We start from the raw sequence: 18061 nt of genomic DNA on the forward strand, positions 1-18061 counted from the left end.
AAAACAGATAGCAGTGTGAAACTACGAATACAATGTAAATTCACCAAATTAATTACATTTGATAAAATCTGTCTTTTTGCTCTGATTATTATATACTTTATAAAAATTTCAAAAAGACCTTCTCTGCTTTTTTCTGGAGGGATTGAGAAAAAACAAAGGAAATGTCTGCTTAATATAAAAATTGCAACATGTGCATGTTTATTCTCCTTTTAGTGTTATATATATATATGTCAAATACATTTCCGTCCAGTGGAAGATGTGTACGTGCGTATACACAACATGTACATACAATACATTCGTATGTCCAGTAATGCAAATATCTGTTTCTGTTTTTATTGTATGTAGTTTATGTGCAAAGATTATTTGGTGTAAGCAGAAACATTTTCTTCGCATTTAATAAAAAAATTTACAATTAAGTCTTTTTAACACAGTTTCAGAACGGTACCCATATGCATGCATACACATGCCTGCTTCAAGTCTTTTTTAATTTTTTTTTAGAACATCAAAATAATTCTAACAAATAAAGATATAGAGGTAAAATTAGTTGGGTGTTTTCTTGACTTTGCATTCCACAGGTTAATTCCTGAAACCTGTTTTACTGTTTTACTTTGGACTTTGTCTTGTATACTGGATGAAAGTGATTCATGTGAATGCTAAGTGTTACCCCTACTTTCCTATAGTGCTTTTTCCCTCATCTTCTTCCTTAACTTTGGATCAATTTAGAGAATCTTCTTCAATTTGACATATTTATATTGTTTACAAGCCTTAAGTAAAATGTATGTGTCATAGTAACCTTAAAAATGTATTTATCCATATTTAAAGACTAATTACTTATCTCTCAATCTCCCTCCCAATCGCCCGAGTCAAACCTATTCTATCTAGTAAGTTGGACCTCTTAAGTTAGTTTTTATTACTACGGAGCTGTAAAATCAATTAAAGTTTCAATATTGACTAGCTTTATCCAATTTTTCTTATATTTATAAGTGTGACTGTATGTTTGTGTGTCACAAGTGAAGTAATGTTTGCTTAATAGCTCAGTTGAAATGTATTTGTCAAAGGACATTGCCTTTTTTAAATCGTGCACATATCATAATCTATTTAGAAAATGGAAGTGTGTGTGACAAACTTAAATATTTGAAGTGGCGAAGAAAAGCAGACGCTCTAAGCACCACATGATATAAAATTGCGGAATTGTATTGCTCAGGTGTTGCCTCCCTTGACTTTCAGCCCCACGACATGTAACTGATTGCTCTTCCTTTTTGATTTTCTTGCAAATTTCTGGTGACAAGTACTCATTCTCTAAAGGATCACTGTACAAAGTACACTCAATGTTTTATCATCGCTATCATCACCGTTGCACACACACAAAAGATTAGAAAGGAACGATCGAAGGTGGTGGGAAGTAAGGGGAATTCCCGATTATATATATATACAAGACGGTCGAGGTTTCTCATGCAATGTCTCACCCTTTATACTTCAAACTAACCTCAATTCCATTAAGCTCAGCACGCTAGATAAGCCTTCTTAACATGTTGTTTGATAAGGCCTATAAGGTCGACATCGCTTGAGAACTGACCTGTATCTCACGCGTGAGGAATCACAGGTAACCATTGTGCTAAAATAGCTTTGTAGACATCCACAATGGCGACTGAACTCTTTCTCAGAAAGTGAAGCACAAAAAAACTCGATGTTTTTCTCGTAATGAACCTGGGTTTTTGTTGCATGTAATCTAGCTGCATCCCTGTGGAAATCCATGCACAAGACACAGGTTTATGTTTGCGACTTCAAGGTAAGTCCTGTGTTGAGTTCGCGACATGTTTAAACGCGGTTTGTGAGTATACTTTGTTCAGCATTCTCCATATCAGTTCAAATACATGGCTGTTAACACGGTGCAGTAGCCTGATATTATGTAGGATAACAATGCATGTATATATTTAGAGCGATCACAGATATAAGATGAGATAAGGGCTTGCCAAGACACAGAGACGGCCATGGCGGGTTTATCATAGTCATGGTGTTGTTTACCTGTGTGTTACTTCCAACCAGGAAGTAGTAGTATTCAAAGTAAGCAGTAGATTGGGGAAATGTTTCCTCTGCTAGCACCTGCCGTAGTATTTTATTACCTTTATTATTCTGTTCATTATTATAGGTAGCACAAGGAATATATAAACGCATAATATCTGTGCAAACATGTCTGCTGTGATTGATTGAAAAACTATATAGATTACAAACGAGAAAGAGATATTGACAATGAAATGTGTAGTGTTGCAACTAAGTGTTGCTGAAAGGTCAAAGGGTGAAGTTGCTACGCAATGCAGACAACACAGACTACACAGCCCGCCGTGCGGCCGCCCACACGGTAGCTTACAAAAGCTGATTTGTATGATAAACCGCTTCGCGTTGAAGTCGGGTGTGAATGTTCGGGTATATCGACTTCGTAACTCACAATTAAGCTACCAGGCACCTGTCTCATGAGTCACCTTCACCTCCACCCAACCGTTGTCCCATGACGGGTTTATCTTGTCATGCATTTTTTTTTTTTTTTTTTTTTTTGTGTGTCTACGCGCGGAGCTACTTGTGCTTGGTTTGAAAACTGAGGTGTTCTAGTTTCTAAACAAGCTCCGTGCAGAGTTCTTTATCACACGTTTAACTTTGACCTGCTCAGTCGAGTGACACTAGTGTAGCAAGTCGTCAACAGCAATTATCTTAAGCACGAATGTCAACCTCGAAGTAGCGAATTGGTATAATTCTCATTGCAACTGTACTTTTACAAACTCCTTTTTCTCTAAAATGCTGGAAACATATCATTTTTTGAGTATCACCCGACTCAAAGCACTTTAGAGACATACAGTCGCACCTTTCAGTGCAGGCATTAAGTGCACCTTCGTGAACACGCATTCACAGAAACATGCATGCACAGCAGAATATAAAAAGGGAATTTAATATATATATACAAAGTGCTTTAACCAAAATCAAGTTTGGCTCAAAGCGAGTTGCAAAGAATAAAACCAAATATAATGGACGCTCACTTGAACCAAACAGATTGATACTGTTCACTAACACTTGATTATGTTTTAGGTTGACTTGTAGTAAAATGGACATCCATCTCACGCAATCGTCGTTTACTCTTCACTTGGTTGTAGCTGCACTTGTCTGGACTCTTTACACATCATCTCGTGCCACAGTATCTGCGCAAGGTGAGACAGTTCTTTTCTCTATCTCCACTTTTCTTCTTTTTTGTGAGACTCATTTAGTCGTAGTCACCATTTGTTTTTTTATTACTTTTTCGTATTTGTGTGATTTGAAACAATATAGTCTGATGTGTTTGCCATTGTCCAAAATGATTGTGAAGTTTGAGGTACACACTGCCAATATAAAACCTTGTGTGATTGATGGAAAACGTTTTACTAACGTTCTCCTAAAATGGCCGCCATTGTGCTTTCACACTTCAAACTCAATTTTGGGAGTAGAAGTACGCTTTTGGTATCTATAAAATATAGAGATTTTAATTAAGACTTAGGTGGTGGCAGGTCACAAATGAGTATATATATATCTGCACATAAAACTAACAAGTATATGTAACTGGTCATAAATAATCGTCGGGATGGTGACTTCATTCGGTTTATAAATGCAGAAATTGTATTCATTGTAGACATAAGAATCATATTTGTTTATTTTTTCTATTTCCATGATAAAGGTGGCCTAATAAGCTGCAGCGTTCAGTCCGTGAAGTTTAAGGGAAACACTTCGCTGATTTGTCATTTTCCTGAAAATGTTCAACAGACGAGGAGGGATTTCACTGTCTACTATTACAGAAACAAGGAACGTCCAGGTGTGCAAACATGTACCACTGTCTTCTATAGTTTTTTAAAAGCTTTTTCTTTTTAATTTCTCATCACCATTCGATTTGATCATTTTACTTGCTGGTATTATTTCTGAAAAGTCCACTGAAAATTACTCTTACTTAAAAGATCTGGATTTTCTGATCATTTGCTAACCGTTTAAAGATAAATTTCAAGTCGACAGCTGTAAAACATCTCACTTTTTATAATATCACATACCGTGTTACATATTGATGGTAACTATTGGCTTAATAGTGAGACATGTTCTTGTTAGTTGTAATGCTTATTGTGTGATTAATTGTCAATCAATTAATTTTATTCTACTTTTGAAGACGCAGTGCTGGACTGCTGGTGGCTGTCGGGAAATGTCGACTGCTTCATTGCACCAGGATACAAGTTCAGCAAAAAAATATCCAGGGAAATATTCCTTGAGATTCCAGTAGTTTCAGGACCTCAGATTGGCTCATACGCTTGTCAGATTGCTAGTTATGGGCCTGACTCCATTAGCACCTGTGATTTGAAACTTTTATTAGGTAAGTCTATCATAGAAATAGTGTTCATTGTAAGTACTAAACTACTGAGATATGTGAGCTGCAATGTTGCTATTGACACATTTAAGCTAACAATTGTCTTTAATAAATGTCTGACTGCTGCTCTCCTTACTTTGCTATGGGAAAATTTGGGCAAGGGCTTCTTTTCTTTTTGTGGCCTCACTGTTTGCATTTCTATGTCTTCCTGTCTGTATGCAGAATCTTCATTTTCAAACCTTCAAATCCGGAACCAAACCTTTCTCTTTAAGAACTATTTTGCATAATTAGGAGTACAGTTCAGCCAGCTTCTTAATTCTTCGGCCTGTCATCTGGTTGCTAATACTCATAATTCTACATAGTTGAGTGTTTGTTTGTTTTTTGTTTTTGTTTTTTTTTTTTTTAGTTTTGTGTGCAGCGCTTTGAATCCGTGTCCATAAGGAAGCAATCATTTGAGAATACTAAACTTATGTCAATAAGGTATTTGTATATACATACAGGGTTATTCTAAGAGTAATATATCCTCTCATCAAAGGACAGTAAACCAACTTTTCAGTTTTTAGAAATGTTTGTAGTATGAAACACGTTTTTAAAAAAGGAGAGTTTCGTCTAACGGGACTTTCATTCACTGAAAAGTTCCTTTATTTCAGATGGCAAATCCGTTTGTGAAGTCCCGTCCGTCCAGCCTGACACACAAACATCTCTGTCATGTTTCTTTCCAAAAGACCTCAACGAGTCCAAATTAGGATTTACCGTCTATCATTATCCTATCCGTGGTGATGCAGGTATTGTGAATCATAGGCAATATTCGTTGATACCACCGCTCAACTCTAAGAATATAACATTCCTTTTATATTTTTGTGATGTGTTAAAACAATTGTTGTGTCTAGTTTTTTTTTTTAAGTTTCTGTTTGCTTTATTTAATTTTTTTATCAGTTCCACAAATTTTACTTAATTAGCAGGAATGATTGCTATGTTTTTGTAAAAGAAAAGTTAGACTTAAAAGTACGATTATTTTCCTTGTTGTTTAAAAATATTTATTATTTTAAAGAAGATCGAATAAGAGATATTAAATAAAGACTTAACGTCCCTCCAATTGTTTACAAACATTATTTATTTAGTCCTTTTTATTTTTTGTGAGGTCACACCCTTCAGTTTATTATGTAAGGACCAATCTATGTTATAGAGTGTGTAAAGGTTATTTCCCCATTTTGAATATTTTAGAAATACAAAAGTTGTTTGTGATTTTACTTTCTTTCTGAACTGATGTCTTGTCAGATTCTTTTCATTTACAGTGTAGCGAGAAAGGAGTGCTGCTCTTTTTTTAATGAAAATAACATTCCTCACTCGCACATGTTCAGATGCTGTGTTAAACTGCGATTGGAAGGGAGATAATCTGAACTGCGCTGTTCGAAAATTCAACTTTGAGAATAAAGTCTCGGATCGCCTCACTCTTAAAATTCCCAGAGCTTCACAGGATCAGGAAGGAAAATACAGTTGTCAGACCAAGGGAGCAGATATTCTATCCTATAACAACTGCTCCTTTTCCCTTCAAAGAGCTCAAAAAAGTAGGCAAAAGCAATTTTGGGCAGATTTTTAGTTAAAATATACTATAACGAATAATAATTAAATGTTTCTTTTCTATGCAACATAGAACTGATTCCTTAATACCGCTTTTAATCCTTATTTTAGTCTATTATACATGCAATTGCACCTAGATTGGAGTGTCTGAATTTATTTTGTTTTTGTAGGTCCTCTCACAAACTTTTAATCATAACTATAAGCGGAGATTAACATACTGATATCAAAACATTTATTTGCCCAAACAAACATGAAAAGAAGAGAAAGAGGGATAAGAAAAAGAGAGATAAAAACAGGCTATCCATTCAATTTGACAACGGCTTTTTAAAACCATGGTTTAACCAATTAAAATAGGATACATAGCATTATACTTACATAGACATAATTAAGTGTAGTTGTTGTAATTTATCGAAAAGGCATCTGAAGTGAAAAACAAAGATTTTTTGTAGTCAGTAAAAACACAATTTTCTTCTAGTATTAATGTTTTCTATTGTCCTTTATATCCAAGTATTTCTTGTTTAGTGTTTCAGACAATACTAAAATTCAAAATACATCGTTTTACATGTCATTAAGTCAAAATTTTAGTGAACAGCTGAAGTTTTGTTCTTCCCGAACAGTAACATCGTGTTCAATTCAGAATGTCACGGAAGTGCAGCCTACAGAACTACGATGCAACTTCAATGTTGATGTTGGTGTGGCTCGACAAAATTTTAAGGTGGTTCGTGAAGGCCAAGGTAACTAGTATTTAGACAGGTGATGAGTTCATCTCCTCATAAGTAAACGTAAACAAAACGTTCCTGCAAACATGCCATATGTGATCTCTCCCAAAAGAGTGTATGCAATAATGCTCACCTCTCTAACAAATGTGGCAAACCACACAAACATACATCAAGCTTATTGCAACATGTACATCACACACACACACACTACCATTCAACTATTTTGCACAAAATCTTTTTAACAATTTCCAGACGAGGACATCCTGACTTGTACCTGGCCAGACGGAAAGTTAGTCTGCAGCACATCTCCGGGATACGAGTTTGACAACATCGTCACCAATCGCCTCGTCGTCAAAGTACCTCGCTCCTCACCCACACAGAATGGAACGTACACCTGTCACCTGCAAGGCTTTGATCCCAGTGACTTTCAGTCATGTGACTTCATCGTCACACCAGGTAAGTGTCAACAGACATTTCCTCTTGTATTGTTTTACTGAGTTCAACAGCACTTTACGTCTGCGAAGCTAACAGTTCAGAATAACTTGAGTTGGATATGTTTTTAGGTGTCATTAGATATCGACATCGATTTCAATTATTAGATGACAAAGCATTATAGATAACAAAATAAGCTATTAAACCAACGTGAATAAATATTTACTTATAAACAGTAATTAAATGTTATTTTCACCCCTAAAAATGCAAAAGTGCTTTATTACTGAAACACGTTTCACATGTTATTTGTTAAGTTATATAAAAATCTATAATATTTAAAAAAAACAACAACGAGAATGCATCAATTATTTTCGAGACAGTAGTTTGTTATTTGGTTTTCAGCCTCGGTTACTTCCCTGGATGTCGGGGCTGTTGTAGGAGCTGTTATAGCGTTATTGCTTATCATCGCGATCATCATCACTGTCGTCATTGTTTTATATAAGCGTCGGTAAGAGAAAAATTATATATGCCGTGTGTGTGTGTGTGTGTGTGTGTGTGTGTGTGTTTGCACGCGCTCTTAATGGAAGAAAGAGACTATCCACAGAAGTGTGTAGGTTCTTGTCATTAAGGTGCAGCTGATTAGAGTTCGCTCTTTGTAATTTCTCCAAATGTTTGTTCAGAAACATTTCATTTTTCAAACCTGTTGAGGGACATTAGGTTTTATTAATTGTTAGTCTTGACAAATGTTCAATCCATTGACATTAACCTTCAGAATTTCACTAGTCTAAAAGACAATAACCAATAAATATAATGCTGCATTAAATAAAATAAGTAATTAGCTAAAACAAAAATACACTTTTAACATACCATGAGGGAAAGCATTCTTATGTGTTTGCACTTCTACATTTCAATTGACGACGCTTATAAACATCAAGCAAAATAAGTGATTGTCACCTAAAGAATTTTTATGTGTCTGTACGCATGTTATCTTTTTGCGTGAATGTGTATTGACCATCTTTCTTTGTTATTTTCCTGTCTAATGACGTGCTTATCATTTTCTGGCTGTTTGGTAAGATTACAAAATGGTTTTCAGATGTTTGTTTTGGAGGCAAACACCACAGAAAACAGTTTCTAAAGAGGAACAGGTTACATTGCTCATTAAGGTAAGAGAATAAAGTGGCTCATTGGTTAATTATTAAAATAGAGAACTTTACATGCAACAGATAGTAAAACTGAAAACACCAATCACTCCAAACTGTCGAAAGTTTTCTAATAAATCAGTATCTTCACTCCTGGATATCAGATGTATTGTTCAGGGTAGTAATTACGAGTAGAAGAATATCTTAGAAGAGAGTTAGTCATACAAACATGTGCAATATAAAGAACATTGTTCCTTTAAAGATTGATTTCTTGAATTGCAAAAAGACTAGATGTCCTTTTTTGATAGCTCGTATTCTACTTTTTGCTTTTTTAATACATATTTAACTCTTCCATAAGTTTACCAATATAAAATATATTAAAAATTACATTTGAATCCAAATTAAAGTACCAACAGACACTGGTTTAGTTATTACTTTAAAATTGATTTTTATTTAATGGATTTGTTGCTTCCAGTTTGCTAATGAGCTAAAGTTATTAAAATTTAAACTTGTTAGTTTTGTGTCTTTCCATTTAAAACAAAAATTAGTGTTGTGTTTTTTTCCTCTGCAGAAAGAGGATGTTACGCAGAACTTCGTAAAGATCTTGAAAGAATCTAGCAAAGAAATATATAAGATGATGGAAACAGGTTTCTATTTCGTGCCATCTCTTTATGTAAATAAAAGCACATATTCATCTGAAGAATTTGCCGGCGAGCAAATATTCATTACACAGCCGTCCAATGAAGAGGATATGAAGCACGACAAGGCCATACAAGGCATCCTTCAAAATCTTCACCACATGGCGGACAGTGAGAAGGAGGCAATGTTTGTCATCTCACAGTTTAACTATAACAGCTACCTGACTACTTTAAAAGACACCTTTTCTGGTCACCAACTTCCAATGCCTGCTAAACTAAGGCAACAAGACCAGAACTACGGTGACTTTGACCTGCTCATTGTCCACCGCCAGTACGGGTTAGTCGTGGTTGTGGTCAAGACTTGCAGTGTTGGGTCTGGAGATGGTCAAGATGACACCAAGTTAGTGGATGAGGTCAAGAAAGGTGTCAACCAGCTGCTAGATGCAGAGCACATGCTGCAACATCTTCTGTCTGATCAGCAGTGGAACCTTGCTGTACACAAAACACTGATGCTACCCAACATTTCAGAGGGAGTTCTTAGAGGCGAGCTGGGGAAACACAGTCTGGAGGGACTGGTGGACAGTAACGGGAAAATGAATCTAACACTACCAATGTTCCGCAGAAAGGGGACCAAGGTTTAATTGATAAAACTTGAAATTTTATATTTTGAAATGTAATAATATGATTAATAAACAAAAAAGAGAGCGTGATTTATACAGAGCACTCTAGCTTTCATGAAAGACCAGGCTCTGAGCTCACGAGCACGCACGCGCACACACACAGACTTGCTTTATCTTTCTTTTTTACCAAACACAAAGAAAAGGAAAGATAGCAGGTGGTAAAACCAAGAGAGAGCAAGAGAAAATAGATCATTATTAAATTGATGTCCCTTCGTTTAACTGGCAGGGGATGGGGGTGGCTGCGCTGTTTTGTTCTGACAAATTTTTGGTATTGGCTTGGTGCCGTGATCATTCTGTAAAACTATGTCAATCACCAAACGAAATGCATTAGACCTTACACAGTGTTATCATTTATCTTTGCCATAGTAAGTCTTATAATTATTATTCTTGGATTGGTGTAGTGTAATAATCATTTTATTCTTCTTTTTATTCATCTTTCCAGAAAAGAAACGCCTTTCCAAATGTCAGTAATCAGGACAGGTGCTTGTGTGCTGAAGAGCTAAAAAGCAGGAGTCCAAAATTATGGTTCAAGAGTGACAGTTCCATTATCAATTATGAACAGTATCTTACAATAATTTCCAGGTAACTAAGTATATATAACTGTTGTTTCTTAAAGTTTAAGAGCACTGGTTTAAGAACATTTTGAAAAAAAAATTTAAAGCAACCTTACTGAGTCATATTATATTGTATTTCAGAGGATAGGTAGAAGAAATTACTAGATAATGTCACAATGAGATGATTATCAAAGTAGCTCGCGTTACACCAAAGACAAATATGCCTTAGAGGAAGATACTGTGACATAAATGTTGTCATTTATGCTAATTTTCTTAATGAGATTTTCTGCACTTTGATTCTTTTGTTGTTACAGGTTTTGTAGTCCAGCCTCACAGTCACCACTTCCAGTGCCCAACACTAGATCATGTGACATTCTGCCCGTTACACCTGAACACGCTGTGTGTCTGACAGGGAAGCTCTTTGAAACCACAATTCTTCATGAGGACCACCTGTCTGTGCTGAAAGAAGCTCCACCCCGAGTTGGTCTCTGCGGTCCTCCAGGCACAGGGAAGACAAGAACCCTTGAGCTGATCGGAAGACGATGGATGTCAGAAGGTCATGATGTGCACGTGGTCTCCTTGTGGCAGACCAGTCTCGCGGCTTCCTTCATGTTATGTGAGGTCCTCGGCAAGAAGACAGACAGAACTCACAAGGAAGGAAGTCAACAAGCACCTCAGGGTCGTGTTGTTCCAATGGCCTGTGATCTGAAACGAGATAATGCCAAAGACATTGTCAGAGTACTAAAAGACAAGTTTCCACAGAGAGGAGAACTCTTTATTTTGTGTGATGAAGTGGATCATGATGGGTAAGATTGTGTGTGTAACATATTTAATGGAACGTGTGCATACTTTTTTGTGTGCTTATACTTTGTGTGTCACGTGCGCGTTTTTCGGCTAACAAACACTTATCAGGCAGTTTTCTTGTATTTGGTATCACCTCTTTCCCTCTTTGCAGATCAATGGTTAGAGATTAAAAGTTTGTATGTCTAATTCCTTAGAAGCATGGTATACACTTGATGCAACATAACTTTTAGTGACACATATCTCTTTATGTTGAACTTGTATTAGTTTCATTGAGTTGTGTTTTAAGCTAAAAACATTCTTCGTGACAAATAAAGAGAACAAAACAATAAGCATTAAATGTCATATATTGTATCGATTTATATCCTGGAAAATAGTTTTACTTATTTCATACTCTTGCTTTAGTTAGAATTACAAGAAACTTTCTGACACACTGGTCCTAGATTTTGCAATCTTTTGTTGCAGAAATGACACATTGTTCCTCTATTTCTGTAAAAAGCTTGTAAAGAAGGTCCCAACGGTTCATTTGTGGTTCGCTAGCTGTTTCATAGAAAATATTCCAACTGGCTGGCAAGCAAAGTTATTTTTGGATCCTATAAGTTGTCCGTCAGTAATTTTGAAAGAGAAAGATGTGTTAGACGCAGTTGAACTTTGCAAAATAACAAAGTGGACTGTGGACTCTAATACACGGACGCCAACACAGGGTCCATCAGTCAAGTACGTGTACCATATTGGAGAAGAGCACTCTGAAGGAGATCCACAAGACTGTAAAGCCTGCTCCGAAGAAGTAATTCGCTATCTTCAACCTCTGTTTACTGGTAAGTAACCAATGTTTTATCTAGTCAATACATACTATCAGGTGATTGCTTGTTTTTTAAAAAAGTCTTCATGTGCCAGCCAAGATGTTAATCATTTTAAGACATTTGCAATGATACATTTATAAAGACAGACTACACATTAGTCAAATGTTTACGAAATCAACAGTGTGGCTGTTGTAGTATCAAAATCTTTGATAACCAATAATACATAGTCTTTTTACCTTTCCCATTCCCATAAACGAGTGTCCAGTAAAGGATTCTTTGAAAGAATTGTCCATAAAATGGGAAGCTGAGTTCTTTAGTTTTAATCTGATTGCTCGATTAATTTACAGGTTGACTAGCCAGATAATTTAAAGCTATAAAAGCTTAATTGGCTTTGATCAGCATCAATACCTTTATGTTTTCGTGTGCACAGGTAAACCACTTTTGACCTCAGAATCTGCTCTCACAGCAAACTCTCCAAGCATTGGAACTGGTTCACCTGCGTCTGAGCTTTGCCTTCAAGACAAGGACATGATGTTGCTGACTGAATGTGATGTGAAGGAGAACATGATGTGCTTGGAGATGCTGAAGAATTTGGGTTTCAAGACAAAGTTAATAAAAGCTCCACAGACAGATAGTATTTTAAAAGACACAAGGGAATGTGTCCTCATAGCAAATGGGAAAGATGTTCATGGCATCAAAAGAAAAATTGTGGTTTTCTTGGAAGCAGCACCCACTAAATCAAAGTCAAAGAAACCTGGAAAACCTCCAGACTACTTAAACAGGGTGCGGTGTCTAACTAGCTGCACTTCCCAGCTAATATGGGTTAGGATTCCAGAGAAACATAATTTCTAGCATTACACAACTTGAACTCAATGATTTTCGATATAAGAAATTTTGAGGATGTTATAATCTACATCTTAAATTGACATCCCTTTGCTATTTATATGTGTAGTAATGATTGTTACAAAAAAAATCAGCGTGTGGTTTTATAAACAGAGTTGCATCAAGTAATTACATATAAACCATGTTTAAATGTAAGTAATAATGAAATATTACAAAATAAACTTTTTATAAACAAATATTACTTCTAGTTCAACGTGTAAAATAAACAAAGCCCACCTGTCTACAAGCTATTGAAAAAAACAATTATTCAATAGTTGAAAGATTATTTTTTTAAAAACTAAAATGCAGCAAACCGTTTTTTATAAGTGACCTTATTGGTATAAATCCTAGAACGGAGATTATTGCAGATATCTTGTCTATTCCTAGAGAAAGAGACCAAATGTAGTTATAGTTTTTCTTTTATGGGCAATGCATGATTTTTGAGCTGATATTTTGCCTGGACTACATATCTGTGTGGGGCAATTGCACGGAACAGATGAGGCAGGTAAATCGCAACATCTGAAAAAAGAGCCGATTAAATTAACCTTCAGTTTGCCAAAGCATTTTCTCGAACAACTGTATCAATCATTCTTTTATATTTTCCTATTGCGTAATAAAAAAACTTACAGTTTGGTTTGAAATGTTTTAAAATAGTGAAAGCGATCGCTTCCAGTGTACAGTCATTTTTATTGTAAATAAAAAGTACAACTAAAACATTAAGGAAAGAGGCTATTCTTCTCATAAATATGTGGTTTTTTCATGTTGTATGGATGTTTGCTATCACCCCGCCCCATTAAAAACGTAGATTGTTCAACAACTCTTATTCATCATTTTCGACAACAAAACTTAAAATAGTCTCTCTTTCTCTTTCTAACACACACACACAAAATAAAGGACGGAGTATAGACAAGTATTGACAACAAAAAGAGATAGGAATGTGCTAGCCTAACAGATATAAAAAAGGAGTATACATGTAAATGTTTCAACCGTGAAATCGTATTACGTTTAGCATACATATTTTTTTCACGTGTGATGAAAATAATAATATTAGGAAAATAATAATATTAGAGAAAGACTCCAGCTATCTATCTATCTATTCCTCTTCGTGCATCAGGTTGCACATAAGGCCTCAACCAGAGTCCGCCACCGATGTCGATCGGCTGAAACCCGCTCTAGGTGACCCCATGTCCAGACCTTTCCCTTCATCTCCCTTTCCACTGTTCTTCTCCAAGTTTCCTTTGGGCGGCCTCGTTTTCTTCGGCCGTCTGGAGTCCATCGTAGGGCGACTGTGGAGAGGTCTGCTGTCTGCTGGCTGAGCATATGTCCAATCCATCGCCAATGCCTTCGTTGAACCTGCGTGGTGATGGACTCGGTTTCAGTTCTTCGGTGGAGTTCTTCATTGGTGATGGTGTTTGGCCAAAAGATGTTAAGTATGCGCCTGAGGCATCTGTTTTGGAAGACGTCAAGCTTGTTACTGATGGTTTTGGTCATCTTCCAAGATTCTGATCCATAAAGGAGGGTGCTGATCACATTTGACTTGAAGATTCTCAGCTTGGTCTTCTGGCTGATGTTTTTTGCCTTCCATGTGCTCCTGAGTGAGGCGAAGGCCTGGCTGGCTTTCGCCAGTCGGGCTCGAATCTCCACCTCCGCATCCCCGGTGTTTGACATTTTGGACCCAAGATAGGTGAAACTGTCAACTTCCTCAATCTCTTCTCCATTTAGTTTGATGCTGTCTTGGACTCTGGCGTTCACTCTCATCCTTTTCGTTTTCTTTGTGCTGACCTTCAAGCCAAGGTTTCCAGCTGTTTTCTGAGAAGGCCTTTGTTTTTTCCTGCATGTCTTGGTGGCGGTGTGACAGCAGGGCAATGTCATCAGCAAAGTCTAAGTCTTCCAGCGTTGTTGTTGCTGTCATAGTCATGGTCCATCTGATCCTCTCCTCTCACTGTTGGTGGAAGTCTTCATGATCCAGTCCATGGCCAGGATGAAGAGGAACGGCGACAGAATGCAGCCTGCTTCACACCGGTACTGACGTTGAAGGGGTCTGTGAGCTCCGTGTCACAGACAACCTGGGATTTGAAATCGCTGTACAGCATTGCAATGACCTGAACAAGTTTTGCAGGGACTCCGTAATGTCTCAGGATCTTCCATAAGGACTCGCGGTGGATGCTGTCAAAAGCCTTCTCCAGGTCGATGAATTGATGTACAGCGGTGTGTTCCATTCGTTGCTCTGCTCCAGAATCTGTCGCAGAATGAAGATGTGTTCAGAGCAGGATCGCCCAGGGCGAAATCCTGCTTGCTTGTGGTCGAGGTCTTTCTCAAGAGTTGCCGTCAGTCTTGACAAAACAATCTTGCTGAAGACCTTGCTGGTGAGGGAAAGAAGTGTTATGCCCCTCCAATTATTGCAGTCTCCAAGATCTCCTTTCTTGGGTAACTTGAAGATGAGCCCTGTCTTCCACGCAACAGGGACCTGCCCTGATTCCCAAATTTGCCTGAAGATTTCAGTCAGCTTGGAGCTGTCACATTTATATCTGCTTTCAACATCTCTGCTGTTATTCCATCTGCCCCTGGTGCTTTGCCGCTCTTCATTGTCTTGACTGCTGCTGTCACTTCTTCCAGGCTTGGTGGGTCTGTGCAGATGTCAAGGTCTATAGCTGCTGGCTGGATGTCTGCAAGCTGAGGGGATCTGGTCTGTTCAGAACCGACTCAAAATGTTCCCTCCAGCGCTGTAGTTTTCCTGCTCTCCCTCTATAACATTACCGCTCATGTCTTTCACTGGAACATCACTGTTCTTAACCCGTTGTTTAGCTGTTTGTTTATCTTGTACAGTGTCTTCAGGTCATTTTTACTTGCTGCATTTTCTGCTTCATCTGCCAGTTTCTCTATATGGTCTCTTTTGTCGATTCTTGCCATCCTCTTTACCTCTTTGTTTAGTTTTGTATACCTTTTGTCTGAGTTGTTCCTTCAGGCGTTCAGATCTGGTGCTGTTGATTCTTTGTTTGGCTGACTTTCTCTCTTCTATCTTCTTCCATGTCTCTTCTCTGATCCACTGTTCTTTCTTTTTCGTTGGAAGCCCAGTATTTTCTCTCCTGATTCCTGTAAGACTCGATTGAAGTCGTCTAAGGTCATCTCTTGTTGGTCTCCTAGTGCTGGAACCTGTTCTTTACTTCCATAGCAAAGGCCCTTTCGGTGGCTGGATTTTTTAGTTTGCCGGAGTCCACTCTCTGCTGACGTGCCTGTTTTCCTCGTGATCGACGCAGCTTCAGAGAAACTGTGGCTATCACAGAGTGTGGTCACTGGCAACGTCTGCTCCTCTGTAGGCTCTAACATCTGAAGTGAGCTCCTCCATTTTCGGTTGATGATGACATAGTCTATCTGGTTCTTTGTGATCCCATCTGGTGATGTCCATATTGCCTTGTGGATGTCTTTGTGTGGGAAGAGTGTTCCTCCAATCAGTAGGTTGTTTTCTTCACAAAAGTCTGCCAGTCTCTCTCCGTTGTCATTGATGGTTCCAATTCCATGTTTGCCCATGACATGCTCCCTGTAGGTGTTGTCACTTCCCACCTTGGCATTGAGGTCGCCGATGATGAGCAACATGTCGTGGGCTGGAACGCTTTCTGAGGCTGCCTGGAGCTGATCGTAAAAAGCATCCTTGTCTTCTGCCTCAGAGTCATTTGTTGGTGCATAGCAAGCTAGCACTGTCAGCTTGGTGTACTTTGAATGGAATCTTGCTCTCAAAAGCCTGGGTCCATAAGGCTTCCATTCCAGCAGTGCCTTTTCCGTTTTCTTGTTGAGGAGTAGAGCTACTCCTTCAGAGTGCTGAGCGTCTGATCTTCCTGAGAACAAGATGGTATGTCCTGACGCTAGTCTCCTCTTTCCCGTGCCGGTCCATCTGAACCTCACTGACTCCAGGATGTCCAAGTTGTAGTTGTCAAACTCCTTGACTAATTGGAGCATCCTGCCAGTCTGGTACAAGGTCTGGACGTTCCAGCACCCCACCTTCAACTTTTGCCTCGGCTTCAGTAAATCCGCTGTCGGGGCGCCAGCTCCCTTTCGGGTTTGGCTGTCGTCCGTCATTAGTCCAGTCACCTGGTGTGCTTCATTACCTTCGCCATCTGTGACGAGTTCTCTGGTTTTAGTTTCTGTAACATGATTTTTTTTACATGGTGGGGTTGTTAGCCCTACCACAACCTATTTTACCTCTAGGTGAGGTGTCCACCTTAGTCGCCTCTTACGACATGCCTGGCTGGATGGCAGGGACCCTATTCTTACAATGCTTGCTAGGCAAGCATACCCCGGGGTCCCACAGGGGAAGACTCCAGCTACTCTTCTCAAAATAGTTTTATCTCTCCGTATACCAAGATAGCGATTCTAATTTATCTGCGCATGCGTATCTATCGCCGGCCAGCAAAGCTTTAAATATTTACACCGGAGAACAAAACCAAGAGCAGAGATTTAGTCTATGTGGCCGGCCTGTTGTTATATGAATTTTTTTTGCCATCTAAACCACACGGTTTTCCATTAAAGCTAAACTGATGACTACTGAATTGACATCAAGATTACAAATTTTCTTTTTGCATTAATCAGAAGAGACAGCTCAAAAGTATAGCTATGCACATTTTTTTTTCTACGGACCATGACGAGGTAAACAGGATACTATTTCCCAAATGTCTGAAGGGAAGCGATTGAAAAAGGTATATGGTTGGAGCGCTGAAAGAAAATATCATAACGCATTTTGTCGCCGATGGATTCAGTTTTTTTTAGCAAGCCTTCCTGCCTACAAGCTTATAGGAATAAATGTTTGGCAATAAAAGGGGTATTTACACCCCGTTACACGGTGATTGTGAATGAGGATGTAGTCTCGTGTATGTATTGCGAGGTTAAGACGACCTGACAGCGTATATCCAAGTTGACAATCCACTCCTCCCCTCTCTGTATGCTTCAATTAACCTTCCCTGTATTCCTATTTCATGTACCTTGGAATGCAGTAGAGGTGCTCTGGTAAATGAATTTCAGAATAAAGTTTGCTACCTCTATTATACATTAAAACAAGTTCTATAACAAACGGTAAACACCAAGTATAAATCCCACTACCATGCTTTGTAGAGTTCAATCAGTAGGACAGGTTTTAACTTGATACAACATTTAAAAGCTTTCCTCCTTAAGTGGTAAGTTAGTGAATTGTTTACGAATTCGTCCTTTGAGGATGTGACTAGGGTATATCTTTAGCTGTTCTCTATGCACCACTGAGCAATAATGCGATGTCTATTAGTGTTTATGTGGCATTTAACCAACAATGAAAAGTGCACGACACCCAAATAAAATAAATCATGCCTTGATAATTTTGTTACTACAACAGACTTTTCTCAAATAATTGTTGTTCCTCGACATAGAGGAATAAATTAATCTTTGTCTCGCTCATGCACTAAGCACTAACGGCAAATGACAAGCCCATTTTCTTGTTTA

At 38.0% G+C, this 18061-nt stretch overlaps 1 protein-coding gene across 1 annotated transcript; it reads left to right on the plus strand.

Annotated features, from left to right (window-relative positions):
- The first annotated feature begins 1493 nt into the window (after positions 1 to 1493).
- LOC112574906 lies at positions 1494 to 13308 on the plus strand. Its single transcript, XM_025256269.1, has 15 exons — positions 1494 to 1789; positions 3079 to 3197; positions 3698 to 3832; positions 4175 to 4375; positions 5020 to 5154; positions 5731 to 5937; positions 6568 to 6684; positions 6922 to 7125; positions 7504 to 7609; positions 8195 to 8264; positions 8812 to 9513; positions 10001 to 10140; positions 10427 to 10918; positions 11379 to 11731; positions 12147 to 13308. The coding sequence occupies exons 1-15, from the start codon at positions 1773 to 1775 to the stop codon at positions 12566 to 12568; spliced, it is 3420 nt and encodes a 1139-aa protein (XP_025112054.1). The 5' UTR covers positions 1494 to 1772; the 3' UTR covers positions 12569 to 13308.
- Positions 13309 to 18061: the final 4753 nt, after the last annotated feature.

The sequence above is a fragment of the Pomacea canaliculata genome, linkage group LG11 (genome assembly GCF_003073045.1).
Source record: "Pomacea canaliculata isolate SZHN2017 linkage group LG11, ASM307304v1, whole genome shotgun sequence".
NCBI lineage: Eukaryota > Metazoa > Mollusca > Gastropoda > Architaenioglossa > Ampullariidae > Pomacea > Pomacea canaliculata.